The following is a 20,119-nucleotide window of genomic DNA, read 5'->3' as shown; positions in this document are numbered from 1 at the left end:
AGACCGACCAATGTAAATGTAGCCTTCCCCTCCTTCTCATCTAGAGAGCTGACGTGTCCATTGTGCTTCCGCTGCAAAGCCACTTCACTCTCCCCCACGCAACCTCTCTGCATCCCACACACCCACAAGGCACCTCGCCTGAGAACCTTTTTGAACGTCAGCTGCATGAAGCTGTTGGCTGAGGACCGAATTCACTTTGCAAATCCACTTTTGATTGCCGATCTTGCTTATAAGGTGTATAGTATATGTTTTTGCTTAAATGTCATCGTTCGAGCTAACTTAATCCAGATGGCATTCTTGCGGGCCACGGTGATACCTCCCTTTTCTCTCGTGACGTTTTTTCCGACCGTGAAAAACACGTTGGTTTCGACTAAGGATCTTCTGGTTAAGGCCAAAGATCTTATATCGCTGGGAAGGGAAATCTTGCTGCTGGGAAGAAAAATTCTAGCGATAGCCAGGGAACAACAGCCCTGGGAGAAACGACGTTGTACCCAATGGACTCGGTCTAAACAGGCTCGGTCTCAATGGGTGAAATCATACACTAATATCTTGATAAGGACTAATTTAATCGTCTTTCAAATATCTCTCACAGCCACATGCAATAATAAATTATATTATACCAGCATAAAGCAACCTTGATATTTATATCACCTAGTATTAGGAGCTTTCAAGGTTATATTATGTATAATATTCCAATAGTCGTCAGTTTATTTCCCATAAACGGTTTGTCCCGGCGCTGCTTTCATCCGCGCTTTTGTACGTCGCAAGTGATATCTCCCACATCTAAAACCATCTAAATATTGAGAGCTTTTCTTCAAATTGGATGCTTTTGAATGGCCTTGCTGTGCTGTTTTGGGTGAGTTTATGTAGAAGGGGAGGGGGCGATTAAGATAAACTTACCCTCTGGATCAAGAATCTTCCTTGATATCATGAATTCCACATTAGATTCTGTCTCTCGTATGGGTGAATTAGGTTCCGATATGTAAGATGAAGGAGGAGAAGGGGATGGCGATTGGTAGGGGGATTGGAATTCGAAGATAGCGTCGAAATAGGGCGCAAGGCGGCTCCTCTTTTCAGGCTTCTTAGAGATCGCCCGGTCTAGAGCATCACAAAGCTCTAAATGATTGATCATGGTGGAACGTTGGTTGAATGTCAATATTTTCTGGGAAAACGACTGGTCATCGATGAAGATGGGAAAAGGTTATGTGATATTATCTTAGAGGAATTGCCGATCTATACTAAGCCGAGGTAGAAATCTGTAGATCATAATAAAGCCTAATATAGTACGCGCTAAGTTTATTGATTTGATTTGCTAATCCGATTTCGGGATTGTTTTATATACTTGCACCAGTTAAGTTTATTCTAAGCTAGAAAGTAATCTCATAAATCCCCTTGATTTTTCTTCCCACTTCAGACTCGGAGGACACCCAATCGACCATTCTTAATATATCTATAGTTGTATTACCACCACCATCACCAAATTCTCGAGGTGCAAGTACAGAACAAAATACTCCAGAACCAAGCAATGATACCAGTTTTGCAAAGCTTCTTCCCTTGAACCGTCTTGCTCGCTTAGCAATTGATGCCACTGCTCGGAGCGGCTCGCAATATCACGAGAAATTTATTGGCGAAGCAATTTTCGATAATAAGCCCATCAACTGCTTCGTTCTTTTACTACATAACATTCTCTACTTTCCACATATTAGGTGGAGGATCGGTCAAGGTCGTGATTTATTGAAGTATCGAGGTGTTGACCTTTACCTAAGCTTAAAAAATCAAAAAGAGACTAGGGTTGTAGGTCTTTATGTATGTTTTAATTAGGTCAAAGGAGCCAGTGGCTTCTTTCTTATTGCGGATAACAAAGTAGGAAAAAAGGTAATAATGGATAGAGAGCCATTTGGAACAGATCGATGTCTTATTCAGCCAAAAAATACTATTATGATCAGAGAGTGTGTGTTTATATTGTAATATACCTATTGTACTTTAGACAAAGAAGAATAATTCCAGACTGAACTATGTTAATTTTTCCGCAGCTTCTATGGTGAGTAACATCCTTTAATATTGCCTACTCCTGGTGAAAATGATTCCCGTTTTAAGGATAGGATATTCCAACAACCACTTTCGAGAGGCTTATTTAGTATTGTCCATATGGTGATTAATTCACGGATAGGAAGTCCTGCTGTAGCCAAATGGATCTTGAAATCGGACAGGAATGAGTATAGTGTGGATAGAGAGATAAAGATAGCCAGGCGGATTTCCGAGCTTATATATGTAAGTACTCCCTTTTGACTGTTTATCTTTATATTTTTATTTATATAATCAATAGGACCGGATCTGTAGCCCCTAAGAAATTTATTATATTGATCTTAAGCGGTCGAAAAACAAGATAGTAAGTATTTTTTTCTATGATATCAAAGATTCTAGTTCAATTTTGACTAATATTAGAAGTAGGATAGGATCAAAATGTATCTTGACGAAAAGTAGATATCTACAGCGGATAACCTTATAGCTAAATATATCATTATATCACTACTACTTAATACAATATTCCGCTCGCTATATAGCTCTAATATATCGATCACGGGGAGAGAAATTTTCTTCTTACAACTTCTAGAAGCAATTACCTTTCTTCACATACACAGAATCTTACATCAGGATGTGAAACCTGATAATATACTAGTGAGGAGTTACGATCCGCCAGACGCAATACTTACAGACTTTGGATATATATCTGATAAGGAGATTATCCTTTACGACAAGCTAGGAATAATCCTATATCTTACGCCGGAACAAGTAGAAGGAGAGATACATAGGAAAGCTGTAGACTATTGGAGTTATGGTATCGTTGGATCTGAGTTGATTCGCAAAAGACCAATTCCTACAAGGCTTCTACCTGGCAATGGTCTTGCTGATTACCGGAACTCACTTAGGGACTCCAAATTGGTAAGATGCTCTAGAGCTATATTGGAAGTTAATCTAGTATGCCGAATGATAGCTGCTGCCGCTTTGAAGTTTTTTTATACTCCTCAAGTGTAACAGCAGTATCTGTTGAAAAAGCGACCGATCGAACTTAGCCAAGCTTGAATGCCTCTAGTTTTATATTTAAGTGTAACGGCAACATCTGTTTAATAAGCGATGGATAGAGCTTAGCCAATTAAGTATCTGATATCTTGAATTAGATCTAATATAAGGTTGATTTAAAATCAAATTATGATTATATTTTAGCGTCTTTAAGTATCTTAGAACTAACTAACGTGATTCCCGGTCGAGCTGCGCACCCGGCCGAGCTGCGCACCCCATCTAAAATCGCGTCTTTCTACCACCCTACCTAATTCAAACACCTACCATGCCACCAATTCGTAATATTTCGGCCGAAAAAAAATGTCGAACAAGAGGGCAAGGTTTTATTAGCCTTACAGGCTATTCAAAAGGGCCAAATCAAGTCTCTTCGCGCAGCGGCCAGGCTATTTAGCGTGCCTGAGTCCACACTACGCAGTCGCGCGCACGGCATTCAATCTCGCGTCGATACACGCCCAAATGGCCATAAATTGACCCAGTTGGAAGAGGATCCGCTTATTGAATGGATTATCTCTATGGACTCCCGTGGAGCGGCGCCTAGGCCAGCTACTGTACGAGATATGGCCAATATTCTACTAGCTGCGCGTGGTAGCCACCCCCCACCAACAGTTAGCAAGAATTGGCCATCAACCTTTATAAATCGACGCGAAGAGATTCGAACACGCGTCTCTAGGCAATATGACTACCAACGTGCTCTAAACGAAGACCCTAAATCAATCCAAGCATGGTTTACAACTGTACAACAAGTTATCGATAAGAATGGGATCCAACCTGAGGATATTTACAACTTGGATGAGACAGGCTTTGCGATGGGCCTTATTTCAACACAGACGGTTGTAACACGGCAAGAATACTACGGTCGGCGAGCTATTGTACAGCCTGGGAACCGTGAATGGGTGACGGCAATTGAAGCTATCTGTGTAGATGGTTATTCATTACCACCATGTGTGATTTTTAAGGGAAAGGTTGCTATTGCTAGTTGGTTCGATAACCTACCAAAAGACTGGCGGTTTGAGGTCTCAGCTAATGGTTGGACTACCGATGATATTGGCCTACGTTGGCTTGAGAAGCTATTCATCCCATCAACAAATTCACGTGTCCGTGGCCGTTTTCGGCTATTGATTCTTGATGGCCATGGAAGCCATCTCACACCTCAATTTGATCGAATCTGCTCAGAGAATAACATTATACCTCTCTGCATGCCACTGCATTCTTCACATCTTCTACAGCCACTGGATGTTGGCTGTTTTTCTGTGTTGAAAATTACCTATGGTCGCTTTATAAGTGACCTTGCACGTACAGGCTATAACCATATTGATAAGCTTGATTTCTTAGCTGATTTTCAACGTGCCCGGCTTGAAGCTTTTAAACCAGCTACTATCCAGAATAGCTTTATAGCTACAGGACTAGTACCAATTGATGCTGAAAAAGTTCTTTCTAAATTGAATATTTCGCTACGAACACCTACACCACCAGGCACTCAACCAGGCAGCCGAAGCAGTCAATTTTCACCTAAGACACCTAGAACTGTGGTCCAGCTTCAAAAGCAAGCTTCAATGCTTAAAGATCTTCTAAGACAGCGATCAAACAGCCCTCTAAGCCCATCGAAATTGATGCTAGATCAAATCATCAAGGGACACTGTATATCGCTACACAACACTGCGCTACTAGCACAAGAAAACGCCAATTTACGTGCAGTGAACGAGAAGAAACGACAGAAGCGCAGTCGGTCAACTAGGCAGGTGCCATGTGAACAGGGCTTGACTGTTGAAGAAGGCCTGCAGCTACTCACGCAGCTAGAATTGCCAGTAGAAGCACCTGCGGTCGAACCACACACCCAGGTTGAATTGCCTATTCAGCCGAATCAGCCAGCCCCCAGGGCTCAGCCTAGGTGTAGTGGATGTCGAGAGGCTGGCCATCGGATCAATGTATGTAAAAATCGTATTTATAACTGAATTTATTCGCATTGGGTTGAAATATTTGAATTTGAATTTGTCTAATGGTGGTGGGTGCGCAGCTCGGCCGGGTGCGCAGCTCGACCGGGAATCACGTTATACTAATCTGACACGATACCTTTTTTAAAATGACTCAATTGGATACATTACACCATTTCAGTGGGAGGACGAAGCTTCCAATTTTGCCTTAATGATAGAGACATCTGGGGAGATATTCAAGATTGTCCCTCTCTGACCTAAGACTTTCCTCAAAATTAATCTTTATCGGAGAAATTTGGTATGCGAACCGTGCACCATATTCACTGTTCCTCCATTCTCTCGCTTTCCAATAGTTATCGTAGTGAACGCTAACGTCCTTCCAATTTTTGAAATCTTTCCCTCAATCTCCAGAATATCTCCCAATTGAGCTTTTGAGAGATACGTCACTGACAAATCAGTGCTGACACCTGTGACATCGAGGCCTGTAGATGCGATTGCCATTCCCACCGCCCAATCTACTACACATGCGGACAATGTTCCATGAACGGAATTTTTTGAGTTGACATGGAGCGACTGTACAGGCAGTATGGCACGTACGATTCCATGCTCAGCGTGATAAATTTCGATGCCATCAAGAAGCAAGGCATAAACGGGACTATTATTTCTTTGGTGGTCCCAAACGGCACAGACGTGAGAAATTGTGTTTTCCATATCTGGAGTGGGAGAATGGCGTCGAACTTCGGTGAGAACCGTGGAGGGGAAATGAGATCAAAGACTTCTTAGAATTCGTATTAGTTGATTGTTATCAGGTAACAAAGAGCGAATCAAAATCTTACCTAGTTTCAAGTAGATTGGTGAAAGACAGTTTTCGGCATTGGAGTAGAGGCACCTGGGCAATAGATAAATTGAATTTGGCTTAGAAAGTTCTTTCAGGTTTCTTTGAGTTGTAACGAAGCGGATCCCTTCCGTCTCTTCAAACGTTGAGACTTCGGATATGTACCGCGCATTGCCCCATTCAACATCGTCAAAGGTACTGTTTGTCCCCACACCGGGAAACAAATTTCATGATCCAAATATATAAAGATTTCAAGTAACTGGAAACATGGGGCAGAACAAAAGACTTTGCTTGAAACATGATGTCAACTTGAAGTGCACTTTGAAGCCCCAGCCGTTGTGGTTCAAGTTTGCCGGGCGGCTCTGTTATATGGAGCTGGGGGAATATCAGTTTTCGAAAATGTCTGCAATATTTCAGAAAACATTGAATAAATAACATTCAAACTGATATTTTATATGTACTAGTACTAGTAACAATTGATTGTGCACTCAATGATACTAAAATCTCTCTTACGGCTTTGCAGAATAAGGGAAATGGTTGAAAATGAAACCTTCAAGTTGGCTTGACTGTCTCTTCACGTAAGAAACGCGAAATCAAACTGCGGAAAGTGACGTTGATTTCAAATCTGATCGATCATTCTTTCATACTTTCTAGTATATGTAGTAACTTGAATTCACTCCAAGTTCAATGTCTCCGCACCCACTGCCTTTGCCTCCTCATTCAACCCATTTATCTCTGCCTGGGTGAACGGAATCCCATCTTTTAGTCGTGTATCTCGAGTGATCTGCTCAATTTCTCCAGGGTAGTAGATGCGGTCTACACGCGGTCTACACCTTTCATCTTGTCACTTCCCACTACGCGCTGGTACAGATAGTCCATACGCGACTTGAAATTCTCTAGGTCCATAAAGAGGTCGGGCTTGATTGCGACCAGAAAATGGCCAACATCTGCTGGCGTAGTTTGATCATGGGGATTTGTCACATGGCCTGCGAAGGCGGATCCAGACAGTACACCAGAAAACACGTCCATCATAATGGAGAGGGCGGAACCCTTGGGGCCTCCCATCGGTAGCATTACGCCCTTAAGGGCACGAGCCGGGTCATCAGTCATGTGCCCTTCGTTATCAAAAGCCCAGTCTATAGGGATCTTCTCTCCACGTCGCAGAGCCTTATATATTTTGCCACATGCGGCAATAGAGGGTGCCATGTCGAGGATGAATGGCCGTTCCTTGCCACCCGGTGCACCACATGCGATCGGAGATACCCCCATGAGCTTAGATCAACCGCCCCAGACGGGAAGAGCTAGAGAGGAGTTGGTGAAAACAAGAGATATCATACCTGCATTGACAGCTTGATCTACCAGCCAAGCAGACATGCCGAAGTGGTTGGAATACTTAATCGAGACCATGCCAATACCGAATTCCTTGGCCATCTCTATGGCCCGCTCCATACCCATGTGAGCCAAAACAAATCCAAATACATTCTTCCCGTCGACGGAGGCCACCACGGGGGTAACCTGGGTCAGCTGTGGACTCGCCTTAGGATCAAGTACCTTTTGACGGATTCGTTTCATATATGAGGGTATGCGGTTTGAGCCATGCGTGTCGACACCGCGCAGGTCCGCCATCAGAATATATCTGGCCACAGCAGTGGCATGATTGTGAAAGACACCATTTCCAACTAAAATGCCATGACCAAAGGGCTCAGGGCTGGAGGGCTTGATATAATGGATCTGTTGAGATGACTCCGCCATAATTGAGCGAGGATGGATCGGTGGAGATGAGAGCTTTGAACTTGGAAGGCAATCTTCTGAGCGCATAATTGAGTCTATAAGAGTGTATCTATTCTTGCGAGGAGTTTGGTTGGGCCGCCCTATACTATACGACATGGAGTGGAGAGTCCATATATGACGCGTTGTGCTTGGCTATTAATTACCCCACAACTTCATTAACATTGAGCATAACGGATAAGTTCCGATTGGATAAGACATAACGGATGTGGACTTTTGTCAAAATTACACCTCTCTAAGACATGATAAGCTCTCTTAGGGAGTAGTGCTATCGCTGATACTAGTGTGGATTTCTGGTCCGGTGCGACAAATCGAGTAGTGCATAGTATGCACTACATATACATTCAAGCGTAGTCTCCTGGGCAAATATTAAGAAGCCAACATTAACATCCACATGTGCAATAACTGTTATGCAATACCTCAGCAAATGCACCTCTCAAATTTCCCCTTACTTAAACACATGTGCACTAATACATCACCCGAGACCCTTATACTATTAAATGACTTTACTGCCAGTCGGTAAAATATTAGGTACAATTGAGACCATTCGTGCAGATTTTACTCTCAATACCCGATGGAAAAGGGTTGCACATCTCATCTACCCTATATATTTTATGAGAATCAAGGATTTAGCCTCTTCTAACTCGAGTTGTGTATAGTAATAAAACATCATAATTCAGCTATGTATCAACAGAAGGGCTCATCAATTAATGCAGGTTCATCTGCATAAATCCGCCCGCCTTTATTTCATCGCATATATTTTCCAAGGTTATCCAACTGTCAACAACGACATATATACTCGTCTTCGCCATCCACCTCAAAGTCAAATCGCATAAGGTCCTCCTTGTAAGGGAACATGTAGGTGGAGGTGACACTGTAAAAATTGAAGTTAGTCCTGTTCAAACCTTCTTCCTCACACAGATCACATGTACATACTGGTGATGCTCTGGGCTTGCCTGGTATTCCGACAGAGCTGCTAAATTTTCGTGGAAGCTGACCAGAGAGATCTGAAATCCTTTGCTGCGATCAATTGGGTCGGTGACACTAGGTCCCCCGACCAGCAACCGCCCTCCTTTCACACAAGATAAGTTCTTCAACTTTTTAAGCTCGGTGACGAATTTTCGTTTATGTTCCTCGGTTATCTCAGACCGAAACTTGAAGAGAACTGTCAAATCATGATAACATGTTAGAGTCAATGCCTTCAAGCTGGGACATTTTGAAGAAAGAACTTACCAATATGGACCAAAGTCATCTTGGGCACGCCAGAGTCGGCAAGTTATAGGTACAGAGTTGAAGATTAGAAGTAGTGAGAGCAACAGGGGGTAAGAGAAGATTCAATAGGATGTTTGTTGCGAGGTTAAGGGCACTTCTGAAGGCTGTACATGTGGGAGATGTCCTTTCAAGTCAATGTTACCTCATACTAGTCAGCAATATATTGGCTGCTAGACGGGAGCCCTGGAGACCTCCCGGGATACGGCCCAGGGTGCGGAGTACAGACGGGAGCGATCCGCAACATTCGCAACATTCGCATGTTAAGGCGCGACTCGAAACCTTCAACTTCAACTTGAAGTTGGAACGGATAATTACCGGGGACCTCGGCACAACTCTGAACTTGAAGCTTGACGTCAAAGCTTCCAGGATTGTACTGGCACTCGAAACAAATGGAATGTGTGTTCACGGGTCTCATCCGTTAGCGCAGCCAACTTGAATAAGACATTAATAGAATCACCCATACCCCACAATGACATCCTAGCTGATACCCGCCTCTTTTAAGGTTTAGCGCCTCTTTCAAAGTTTAGCCGTCTCCTCAATTCGGAACCATGAGTCAAGTAAATTCCAACTAGAAGGTTAGGTACTATCTAAAATCCTGATGTAGAAATTTGAAAATGCACATGTGACATCTGGACTATACAGCCAACTGAAGTGGAGATCAGTGATTAATCAAAGCAATATGTCAATCAAAGTCAACTAGTTATTCACGGAGTACATTTATTTGTGAAAATAATGAAACAAGATATGAATTATATCTGGGCAATATTCAATATTCAAAGATTAATAAAACTCTTGGAACTTTACAGACCGGAAGGTTCAAATGTTAGGTACAAGTAGGACATCAACATATATCTCCCCTGATCTATAATTTAGAGCATAGATCTTATTGATTCATGAATAGATGGTCAAGATGTCAAATCATGGTGTAGTATTGTTCAATGTTTCATAGTATTTCTAGTATTCGAGGATCCCGGGAAATTCCGTTCCGGGGCTGAAATTATGATATTCTACATAAGTTAAGACTCTGAATAAGGTATAGACAACTTCAAGTTAAGGAGTGCCAAATGATATAGTCTGAGTTTCGTCCAACTTAAAGCCTGTTGAGAATCGAGATTTGAAAATTACACTCGCCCCGTCGAGGATGTGATCCCACCATCTACCACCAGCTCCTGACCTGTGATATATCGCGACTCGTCTGCTACCAGAAATAAAGTAGCATTGGCAACGTCCCAAGAATCTCCCATCCGCTTCATTGGCACTTGATCATCTCGTATCTTTATATAGCCAGCTTCATCGCCACCGGGGGTATAGCGCTTGGCGAGTTCGCGAGTGTAAGGTGTGTAGATTAGACCCGGAACGACAGTATTCAATCTCACCTGTCGATCGGCATAGATAACCGCAGTTGCCTTGGTGAACTGCATTATAGCGCGGCCTTCGTGGCTGAGTATGTGACTTAAGGCTTTCCAATATAGCGTAACCCTGCAATACTCGAGACATTGACCACTGCGCCACCGGTCTCTTGCTTCTCCATGATCGGGAGAACAAAGTGCGTTGTAAGATAAACGCTCTTAAGATTCAGATCAACCTGTTGGTCCCAGACATTCTCTCGCATAGTAGCTGGACAGCCTGGTTCTAACTTGCCAACATTATTGATCAGGATGTCAATCCGACCGTGTCATTCGAGGCAACTATTTACCAACACCTTAACGGATGCTGAATCGGTGGCATCGGTTTGTTCAATATGGCAAATGCCTCCTTCAGCCTCGATTCAAGCTTTGGCTCTCTCAGCCGCGGTCAATGTGCGTTTTTTTCCAAAAATAGACGCGCCTTGCTGTGCAAGCTTCATCGCGATTGCCGCGCCAATGCCCCAACCATCCTCGGTGGTCTGGCCGAGACCGGTAATGAGGGCAATTTTTCCATCCAGTCGGAACATGATTAAAAGGTGTCGGCGCAGGGAGTAGAATTGAGTGATAAAAAAGTTGCTAAGATAATATGTCGGACATATACTTATTCTGTTCATGGTGAAGCACTATTTCAAGTCGCCAGTTCCGGATAACTCCCGTCGTGCGGAGTAGCTCCGTCAACAACTGATTGTTCGGTATAGGGCCGCCACTTTGCCTCCAGATGTCAATATCGAGCCAGGGAACTAACCAACATAAACCAAATGGGCTACTTATCTCAAATTATTGAATAGCTCGATGATCAAGAATCATTCTAACCTATGATTCTGCACCTATTTCGAACGAAATGACGACACCCATCAATCCCGAAGCCGACGCGGTTAAGAAAGACTACGATCTTTCTCAACCTCTAGATACGAGCTCAGGTCTTCGCCAAGGTCTTACCTCTTATGGAGACGCATATTTTTCCCTGTTCCTCCGCAAAGTATCTATTAAAGCACTTGGATACTCCGAAGATGCCTTACCTCGGCCTATCATTGGTATCATCAATACGAATTCCGGCTTCAACCCTTGCCATGGCAACGCACCCCAACTCATCGAGGCAGCCAAGCGAGGTGTTTATCTGAATGGTGGAATCACCATTGAATTTCCGACAATTAGTTTGCATGAGGGGTTTTCACACCCCACAAGCATGTTTCTGCGAACCCTTATGAGTATGGACACTGAGGAGATGATTAAGGCTCAGCCTGTGGATGCATGTATCATGATAGGGGGTATATTCTGCCTTCCATTTAGCAATTCGATATTAGAAGCTGGGTTTTCCTTCCAGGCTGCGATAAGACTGTCCCAGCGCAGATCATGGGAGGCATCTCCGCCAATAAACCCATCCTTCCGCTTATAACTGGGCCGATGATGCCAGGCAGTAATCGAGGCAAGCGTATTGGCGCCTGCACTGATTGTCGCAACAACTGGGCCTCTTTTCGGGCCGGCACAATCGACATGGAGGAGATTATGGGTATAAATGAAGAACTTGCTCCAACGGTATGCATTATGAGTCTTCACAGATAGCGACATATACTCACTATTATATCTCAAATAGATTGAACATGTGGTGTGATGGGAACGGCGAGCACTATGGCATATATCACTGCAGCGCTTGGCTTGATCCCTCTCCAGGGCGCCTCGGCCCCGGCCGTCTCGGCAGCTCGACTCCGAATTGCAGAGCAGACGGGCGCAAATGCCGTCGCGGCAGCTAAAGCTCAGAGAACGCCCCAAGCTATTTTGTCTGCTGAGTCTTTCTATAATGCCGCCATCGTTCTTCAAGCCATTAGTGGATCCACCAATGCTATGGTGGACCTAATGGCCGTAGTCAACCGTCATCCAGAGCTCAATGGTAATTTCAAGTTAGACAATTTGGATTCCATTGGGCAAACAACGCCCCTTTTGGTTGACTTGAAACCCAGTGGAGACAATTACATGACGGATTTCTATAATGCAGGTGGAATGTTATGTCTGCTCAACCGTTTGCGCCCGTTGCTCCACCTCAACCACAAACAATTACCGGCGAGACTCTAGGAGAAGTCCTCGATCGCTCTAACTTTCGCGACATTGAATACTCGCGCTCCATCATTCGAACCCTTTCTGACCCCTTGTATCCTTGCTCCTCCCTGGCTGTCGTGCGAGGGAATATTGCCCCCAACGGGGCGGTGATCAAGGCCTCTGCCTCTAGAGAGAAGAGTCTTCATCACCATCGGGGCAAGGCTATGGTATTTGAGAACTCCAAAGACCTTGCTCTTCGCCTCGATGATCCCGGCCTGGAAGTAATCGCCGATTCAGTTTTGGTACTCAAAGGTATCGGTCTGATCGGAAATCCAGGCATGCCTGATGCTGGAATGATTCCTATTCCGCGGAAGCTGGCCAAGCAGGGCGTGACGGATATGCTTCGTTTGTCCGATGGGCGCATGTCAGGGACTGCAGGAGGCACGATTCTACTGCACGTTTCTCCTGAATCAGGTATCCCTGACTCTCCCTTCGGAGTGGTGCAAAATAGAGACAAGATAGAGCTCGATTTGACTAACCAAAGTCTGGAGCTGCTGATTAGTGAAGAGGAATTGCGCCAGGGTATCACATTGCAGAAGGAGAGGCTTACAGTAGCAAATGAAGGAACGGAACCATCTGTTTGGTTGGAACGAGAGACTTGTCGCGGGTATAGAGGACTCTATGAACGAACGGTAAATCAGTCTCATGACGGTGCATATTTCGACGTGCTGACTGCGACCGGTCCGAAGAAATGAATTTTTTTCTGTAGTTAGCAAAGGGCCCAGAGAGACGTCTTTTGCGCATATTTGACAGAAGGTGATATCTCTACGGAGGATCAGGTGGTCTAGTATATCTGATCTCAAGAATATTTTATTTCACAAACATCTGCTGGTTCAATTCTGAGAGGAGTGACAGCATGTTATTGTATGATACCCGCGTAGTTAATAGAGAAGAAATTGTTGAAAAAGGAGAATGTGTTAATTTTAACTACACCAAGACAAGCGATTCATGGACTAGCCGTAAGCAGAGACATTGCATTACAAGTCCGAGTCTTAGAGTAATAAAATCAATATTATCTTGTTTGCAAATGTATATGTGAGCTGATGAAATCCAATAATATCAGTAGTCAAGATGGCTGGGTCCTAGTAGTGTGGCTCTAACGACAGAACGAGACTTTACAGTCTCCCGGCCTTAATCTAAGCAAATTCATTGTGTTCGTGATTTCCATCCTCATCTTTCTTCTCATTGAAAGCATCGGTTTCCACAGTATCCCCCTTTGGAATTTTCCTAGCCATGGGAACGATATCCCAGATAGTGGGAGCTTCGGAAAACACCTGATCGATAAGCTCAAGATTGCGACCCATTGTCTCAGGGAAGAAAGGCAATATAATCACAGGCATAGAAGCACAAGTTACAAAAAATACTAGGTAGTATTTCCAGCCAATACTTAACAGTGCCAGTAGGCTGATCATGGCGACTGTGAAATTCCACATCCAATGGTTGGCGGTAGAGACAGATGCCATAGCAACTCGAAGACGGACAGGGGCAATTTCGGCACAATAGAGAAAATTCCCACCGAAAAATCCGATTGGATAAAAGAGATTGAAGAGGAATATCATCACAGCAGATACAATTGATGCCGAATGGTTGGAGGCTGAAAGACTGTTTGTCACAGCCATCACCACCATGCACAGACACATTCCAGTGCCGCTAAAAGCGAAGAGTGAGCGCCGCCCAAGCCGGTCCACGGCTACAAATGCAATAAAGGAACACAAAAACTTCCAAGTCAACGAGGATGCGGCAACAATTTCAGGAATATCGCCTTGCAGATGTAAGTTGTCTTCGAAGATCGTGGTTGTGTAAATCGTGATGAGGCTTTCGCCGACTAACTGCTGTAGTGTCTGAATTGCGATACACAGAATAAAGCGATATCCAAGCCGGCACTCGTTATTGCCTCGAAAGATTTCGATAATTGATACTGAGGGAGTCGACTTAAGCGCGTGCTGGATTCGATAAATCTCGTTTTCAATATCTCTGTCATCACTTGTGACACCGTTCAACCGAGCGAGAGCCTCTTTGGCGTGGGATATTTGGTTCTTCTGGATCAGCCAGTGCGGCGACTCCGGTAGAGAATAAATCGTACAGCAAACAAGCAGGGAGAAAAGTACTGGAATCGCTAACGGAATCGCCACTGTAGAGGTGGAAAGGCGAATTTGCTGCAGCCGAAATTGATCCAGCTCGACGTAAAAAACCCCACGCAGATGAATATGCCCGACGTGATCACCTTACGTCTACGTTGAGTAGTATTTGAACTTTTGGCTTGCCAAACGGGCATAGTAACATTCAATTGACCGACACCGAATCCAAGAATAACTCGGCCTATGATGAGTTGGGGTAAAAAAAGGCAGTACACTGGAGAATCTGTCCAATTCCAGCAAGGATGCCAGCCAGGAAAATACTCTTCCTCCGCTCTAATCTATCTCCAATGATGGAATATGACAAGGCACCTACTAGTGCACCTAATTGAAGGCAGCCATTGACAAGACCTTCAATCGTAGAATTCGTTGATTCCTGGGCGCCGGTTGTGTCGATTGTGTCGATTTGGGGGAACAATCGCACGACATCTGGAAGTTTCAACAAGGCAGAGAGACCGGATTGATTATAGCCATATAGGATAAAAGCTGCTGCTGTAATGAGGGTCTGTAGCCACGATAGTTTCGCCGAACTTGAAAGCATGGTAAATGTCTAATCTGAATATTATGAACGATTTATTGAAACGGAGAAGTAGTTTAAACGCAAAATGAAAATAATAAGGAGAACCTTCGAGGTATATATAGCACTTGAGGTGGCTTCAGTAAATAATGCCCAGGTGCTTACTTCCTTTCTCCTTTCCCCCATCTCCAGATTCCCCGCATTCTCCACAATATAACTTTTTGCCACAGCCCACAAACTCCATCTCTCACCTTACGCAAGAATCAAGATATTAATTGTATGAGGTGCGCTGGTGAAGTAGATCTAGAGGGAAGATCGGCTCCGCTCCGAAGCGGTTTCGGGGAAGCGGCTCACATCCGCTTGGCATGGAATGTCGTGGCCCGTATGCACTGTTGTACTATCAACTTTCCGTCCTGTGCTGCCTGATCCAGAGTTATACATCGGGATGATGCCCTTCAGCCGTACTATTAACACTTCCGGAAAGTCTCCTCCTGCCTAGGTGTTTGGCTAAAATTCTTATCACACGTTATATTCACTTTTCAACCAGTTCAGGCTGGTAGTTGTTTAGGGCTTGCGTGAAGTTAATATCTGCAATTTGTGATATGATGTCTCTCGGTGACTCCAAAACGATAGTAATGACCGCAAAGGAGTGGACATCTCTTCCCTCTAACTTTCGCCCACTCAGCGACTCGGAGCATTCACAAAATCAAAAGCGTGGCCAACTCCTTGACTCTTTCCTCGAAGGGCCACTATTCGTCCCTCCACTTTCTTCCTTGCTCATTGTCGATATCCCATATGGCCGAATATTCTCGGTTGACATTGCTACAACGGAATGGTCTCTTGTGGTTCAATATGATGGTGAGCCTAATGGATTGGCCTGGCACGCGATCACCCAGAAGGTCATTATTGCCGACTTCAAGATGGGAATCCTTTCTCTTGACCCAAGAGATAATTCGATCAAAACGATCGTTGATCGCTATCATGGCGAACGTCTCAAAGGACCTAATGATATTTGATTGTCGACGCCAATGGTGTTATTTGTTTTACCGACCAGGGCATGACGGGTCTTCATGATCCAACGGGTCGTGTGTTCCGTTTATTCCCCGATGGCAGACTCGAATTGATCCTGTCAAATAGCCCTTCACCCAACGGCCTTGTTTTCAGTAAAGATAAATCTTCCCTTTTCGTCGCTATGACCAGGGACAACGCGGTTTGGCACATTCCTTTCTTCCAAGATGGATCCGTACAAAGAAGGGGTCGTTTTTCGTCATATTATGGCATCGGCGGTCCGGATGGGATAGCTTTAGATGAGGAGGGGAACGTTTTTGTAGCTCATTCGACACTGGGCACCATTTTTATCTATCTGCCCAATGGGGAGTTCATGGGGAAAATCAAGAGTCCGATAGGTCAAGGTACGACGAATTTGACCTGGGCAGGAGAAAATTTGAAGACATTGTATATTACCGAGGGCGAGACTGGAACGATATTGACGGTCGATTGGTATTGCGCGGGTTGCCTATGATGAAGCTCATCAGCTTTACGTCAAGAGCCATAGTGGCTTTGACCTCTCAACAGAGCGTACCCACACGGTAATATAGAACAATTCATTTCAATTTTTGTTCGGTCTTCTAGAAAGCAGCCATGAACCATATAGTCGTAGCTGGTCGATCCCCAGCACAGTGTCAAATATGGATGGCAGTTCGGAGTCTCTGAACTCTGCCTAGGTGAATTAGGCCCCCTGGATATGACAATACCTGTAAAAATAAATGCCCAATTTCCAGCCTGAAGCCGTTGGTGAGGTGCTAAGGGGTGTAACAAAACTAGTCTCAAAAAGGTGACTCCGGTATATCAGGATTTGAACTATCAGCCTCTATGATCGTAGCCTTTATCATCTCAGTGCGGGGGAACTTCCCATGATCAGCATTTGAGAGGACGAACACATCTCAAAGATCCAGATTGCAGCATAAATTTAGATTTTATTCGAGGTAATGTTGCGCGACCAGAGAATAGGGGAAAAATGAGAAAAATGAAAATAAAAACTTACCTCTAGATATTCTCTCTTATCAGGCCGCATCACAACCACATTGACGACTATTCCGTCAATATCTTGAGAAAAACATAACCTGATAAAGATGACAAAGCAAAGGCTGAGTCGCGAGTCCTATAGAGTAGGATGGATCTCCCCATTAGAGGTGGAACAAATCGCAGCGCTGCAAATGCTAGACGAGGAGCATGAGTGTCTTCCTCAATCAGGCGGAGATATAAACATTTATCACCTCGGCAGCATTAGCGGCCATAATGTTGTGATCGCTGGTCTTCCTTTCCCCGGAAATTGCCCTGCTGCTGCTGTCATTACACAAATGCGAATGACATACCCGAACCTGAAATTCCGCCTCCTAGTTGGCATCGGTGGTGGTGTTCCGAGAAAAACAGACGCCGGTATGCTTCGCTTGGGACATGTTGTGGTTAGTAAACCAACTGGTACACATTCTGGGACTGTTCAGTATGATCACGGCAAGGCACGTATGGGTCATTTTGAACAAACGGGATTCCTTGCGCCCCCACCTACAGCCTTGCTCAACATTATGCGGGATATCGCCATACAGCGTCAACTTGTCGACCATGATCCTATCCAGGAAAATCTAAAACGGATTAATACCAGTTGACCATCTCTGCGTCGATTTGGATTTCCAGGACTTATGAGCGACCATCTTTTCCCTGCGGATTATGCCCATCAAACTGCTGGCATCTTATGTTCAGATGGGTGCGATCTTAGTTGACAGATCCAGAGACAAGGGGAGGGTGAAAATGAAGGAATTATTGTACACATGGGCACAATAGCGTCTGGAGAGATGGTAATCAGGAATTCTCATGTGAGAGAACACCTAGCACGGGAGCATGACGTGTTATGTTTCGAGATGGAAGCTGCCGGCGCGCTCTCTGATTTCCCATGCCTCGTCATTCGTGGCATTTCAGACCATTGTGACTCGCATAAGAATGATATTTGGCATGGGTATGCTGCGGCTGTTTCCTCTGCATATGCCAGAGAATCACTCTCCCATATGCCTCTGGAGGAAACAATGTGAGTTCATCTCTATCAAAAAGCCCCTCACGTCGATTTTCCCTAGGATACTGACGCGTAATCAAGACCAGTTATACCGGTGAAGAAAAAAGCGACATCTAGCCCAATTCAAATCAACGCGTTCCTTCAGGCAGTCAAGGATGGGAAAATCGACGAACGTAAACTCTGGATCCCAATTGTGGGTCTTGATGCCCGGGACCCTCGCACTGGCCGCTCCGCACTATCGTTCGCGGCTGAAGGTGGGAATATACTGGTGGCCAAGATTCTTCTTGAGAATCATGCCTCAGTCAATGTCCGCCAATATGGTCGCCCAGGTGATAAACGCTATATCGGCCCTGAATGGACCAGTGGCCGGACAGAGTTGGGGTAAGCCGTGCATCGAGGACATACAGAGATGGCTGAGCTTCTTTTAAGACACGGCGCACATCCAAATAGCAAAAACAGGATGGGACATACCGCCCTTCATTACGCATGTATGCTGAACAATCACCGGATTGCGAGGGTTCTTCTTCAAAATGGTGCGGGTGTGAATTGCGCTCACAATGTATGTTTATGACACTCGTTTCTCTCCCGTGTTTTTGGATTAACCAATGCTGTTTAAGGGTTGGAGCATGAAGCTATCTTCCGAAATTATCTCGAGATACTCCGGGTTGTACTTGAATACCAGTATTTACTTGACGTTAATACCAATAGGTCTGACCGTAGGGTACTATTGCACTTTGCTGTCAACATGAAGAGTCTAGAAATAGTCAAGCTACTTCTTAGGCATGGAGCCTCTCCAGATGTTCAAATGACTAAATATGTTACTCCTCTGCATCTGGCTGCTGCAGGTGGATGGATTGAAGGAATACGTACTCTGGCTGAAGCCGGCGTATTGCTCGACTCAAAGGACAGGCTGCTTCTCGAAACACCTTTCCACAAGGCGGCACGAAACTGGGAGTCGGAAGCGTGTCGTGTCTTGATCAAATATGGATCCAGTCCTTAAGAGCAGAACATCGATGGCCAAGACTATCAAACTCTATTGGAACTTGCGCACCAGTACCCCAAAGATTGGGGAGTGGATCCCAAGAAGGTTGCCGATCTCAGTTAACCGTTTTCTTGCACAATATTATCAAACCTGGCCGGAGTCAATGTGTATATGGTTTCAGAAGAATAGAGATGAGACGGATTCGGAGTTAAAAAGCGACTGGCTTTTTCTTCGATCGGGTTTAGACATTCTACCTGGAATAATATCGGGTTTCAATGTTTAAGATGTACATATGCTTTTCTTCGGTCCTGACGATTTCCACTGAAATTTGGAGTGGCATCACTCCCGAGGTCTTTCCAAGGCTTCATGCTTCATATTTACTTTTTTGGTTTGCAGCCCCAATGGTTGGCAGTTTGAAACACACGAAACACCAAGCACAATGCTTCGAAGAAAACGAGAGACCAAATTATAACGAAACTCTGAAAATCACAACCCGGGGTCTAGATATCAATCAGGATCTCACACGTCTGGTACGCCGGTTGTGTCTTCGCCAAAATTGAAAATAGATTTGGGAAATCAAGAAGAAGCGAGGCCGATGCTGCATTTAGCAGAATCCAGGCTGCCAATATTCTGGATTTGCAAGAGGTCGGCAAAAGCAATGGAAGACTATCACAGACCACAAAGTTAATATGCGAGAAGATCCAGAGAAGAACCCACAATTGCAGAAATTGATACCCGCCAATGGGCCAATTCGGGCATAAAGCGCCAAATATGAGGATAGTGAACAGCGAGCTAAGTAGAGTCCAGGCGGCGGAGATAAGGATCAGAAGGCCCACGGTTCCGAGCGGAGTAGTACTTCGATGTAATTTCAATCTCACACAGAGGTTATGAACTGCTTGTAGAATAATGGGCCCCTGAAACAGTGTGAAAAAGACAAGAAATAAAGCCGTAGTTGAGAAAGAGTACTGCAATTCTTTTTCATCACTTATTGCTGTCAAAAGCCACGGATTG

General features: G+C 44.6%; 11 protein-coding genes across 11 annotated transcripts; 5 read left to right on the top strand and 6 right to left on the bottom strand.

Annotated features, from left to right (window-relative positions):
* Positions 1–742: 742 nt before the first annotated feature.
* Positions 743–1,132, bottom strand: N7483_003020 (uncharacterized protein; the record flags this gene model as incomplete). Its single annotated transcript, XM_057086457.1, has 2 exons — positions 743–783; positions 901–1,132. 2 exons carry the CDS (start codon positions 1,130–1,132, stop codon positions 743–745), a joined length of 273 nt encoding a protein of 90 aa, XP_056952606.1.
* Positions 1,133–6,520: 5,388 nt separating this feature from the next.
* On the bottom strand, positions 6,521–7,599 carry N7483_003019 (Ldh family oxidoreductase; the record flags this gene model as incomplete). The annotated part of the gene is made up of 3 exons (XM_057086456.1): positions 6,521–6,663; positions 6,729–6,998; positions 7,185–7,599. 3 exons carry the CDS (start codon positions 7,597–7,599, stop codon positions 6,521–6,523), a joined length of 828 nt encoding a protein of 275 aa, XP_056952605.1.
* An 816-nt stretch (positions 7,600–8,415) lies between these two features.
* Positions 8,416–8,887, bottom strand: N7483_003018 (Dabb family protein; the record flags this gene model as incomplete). The annotated part of the gene is made up of 3 exons (XM_057086455.1): positions 8,416–8,509; positions 8,572–8,800; positions 8,869–8,887. 3 exons carry the CDS (start codon positions 8,885–8,887, stop codon positions 8,416–8,418), a joined length of 342 nt encoding a protein of 113 aa, XP_056952604.1.
* A 1,141-nt stretch (positions 8,888–10,028) lies between these two features.
* N7483_003017 (SDR family NAD(P)-dependent oxidoreductase) lies at positions 10,029–10,519 on the bottom strand (the record flags this gene model as incomplete). Its single annotated transcript, XM_057086454.1, has 2 exons — positions 10,029–10,339; positions 10,396–10,519. 2 exons carry the CDS (start codon positions 10,517–10,519, stop codon positions 10,029–10,031), a joined length of 435 nt encoding a protein of 144 aa, XP_056952603.1.
* Positions 10,520–10,675: 156 nt separating this feature from the next.
* On the bottom strand, positions 10,676–10,840 carry N7483_003016 (uncharacterized protein; the record flags this gene model as incomplete). Its single annotated transcript, XM_057086453.1, has 1 exon — positions 10,676–10,840. The coding sequence occupies one exon, from the start codon at positions 10,838–10,840 to the stop codon at positions 10,676–10,678; it is 165 nt and encodes a 54-aa protein (XP_056952602.1).
* A 275-nt stretch (positions 10,841–11,115) lies between these two features.
* On the top strand, positions 11,116–13,102 carry N7483_003015 (dihydroxy-acid and 6-phosphogluconate dehydratase; the record flags this gene model as incomplete). The annotated part of the gene is made up of 4 exons (XM_057086452.1): positions 11,116–11,581; positions 11,638–11,849; positions 11,985–12,211; positions 12,307–13,102. Coding segments are annotated over 4 exons (1,701 nt in total), but the record flags the coding sequence as incomplete, so codon positions are not given.
* Positions 13,103–13,543: 441 nt separating this feature from the next.
* On the bottom strand, positions 13,544–15,083 carry N7483_003014 (sugar transporter; the record flags this gene model as incomplete). Its single annotated transcript, XM_057086451.1, has 2 exons — positions 13,544–14,563; positions 14,859–15,083. The coding sequence occupies 2 exons, from the start codon at positions 15,081–15,083 to the stop codon at positions 13,544–13,546; spliced, it is 1,245 nt and encodes a 414-aa protein (XP_056952600.1).
* Positions 15,084–15,694: 611 nt separating this feature from the next.
* Positions 15,695–16,075, top strand: N7483_003013 (SMP-30/gluconolactonase/LRE family protein; the record flags this gene model as incomplete). The annotated part of the gene is made up of 1 exon (XM_057086450.1): positions 15,695–16,075. The coding sequence occupies one exon, from the start codon at positions 15,695–15,697 to the stop codon at positions 16,073–16,075; it is 381 nt and encodes a 126-aa protein (XP_056952599.1).
* A 1,116-nt stretch (positions 16,076–17,191) lies between these two features.
* On the top strand, positions 17,192–17,725 carry N7483_003012 (Ankyrin repeat protein; the record flags this gene model as incomplete). Its single annotated transcript, XM_057086449.1, has 1 exon — positions 17,192–17,725. The coding sequence occupies one exon, from the start codon at positions 17,192–17,194 to the stop codon at positions 17,723–17,725; it is 534 nt and encodes a 177-aa protein (XP_056952598.1).
* A 252-nt stretch (positions 17,726–17,977) lies between these two features.
* Positions 17,978–18,511, top strand: N7483_003011 (uncharacterized protein; the record flags this gene model as incomplete). The annotated part of the gene is made up of 2 exons (XM_057086448.1): positions 17,978–18,141; positions 18,244–18,511. The coding sequence occupies 2 exons, from the start codon at positions 17,978–17,980 to the stop codon at positions 18,509–18,511; spliced, it is 432 nt and encodes a 143-aa protein (XP_056952597.1).
* A 360-nt stretch (positions 18,512–18,871) lies between these two features.
* Positions 18,872–19,126, top strand: N7483_003010 (ankyrin repeat domain-containing protein; the record flags this gene model as incomplete). Its single annotated transcript, XM_057086447.1, has 1 exon — positions 18,872–19,126. The coding sequence occupies one exon, from the start codon at positions 18,872–18,874 to the stop codon at positions 19,124–19,126; it is 255 nt and encodes an 84-aa protein (XP_056952596.1).
* Between the last annotated feature and the right edge of the window lie 993 nt (positions 19,127–20,119).

This window comes from Penicillium malachiteum (genome assembly GCF_028827825.1).
Source record: "Penicillium malachiteum strain IBT 17515 chromosome Unknown utg000001l:1.0-8184562.0:1.0-8186909.0, whole genome shotgun sequence".
NCBI lineage: Eukaryota > Fungi > Ascomycota > Eurotiomycetes > Eurotiales > Aspergillaceae > Penicillium > Penicillium malachiteum.
This window is presented reverse-complemented; position numbering and strand designations above follow the sequence as displayed.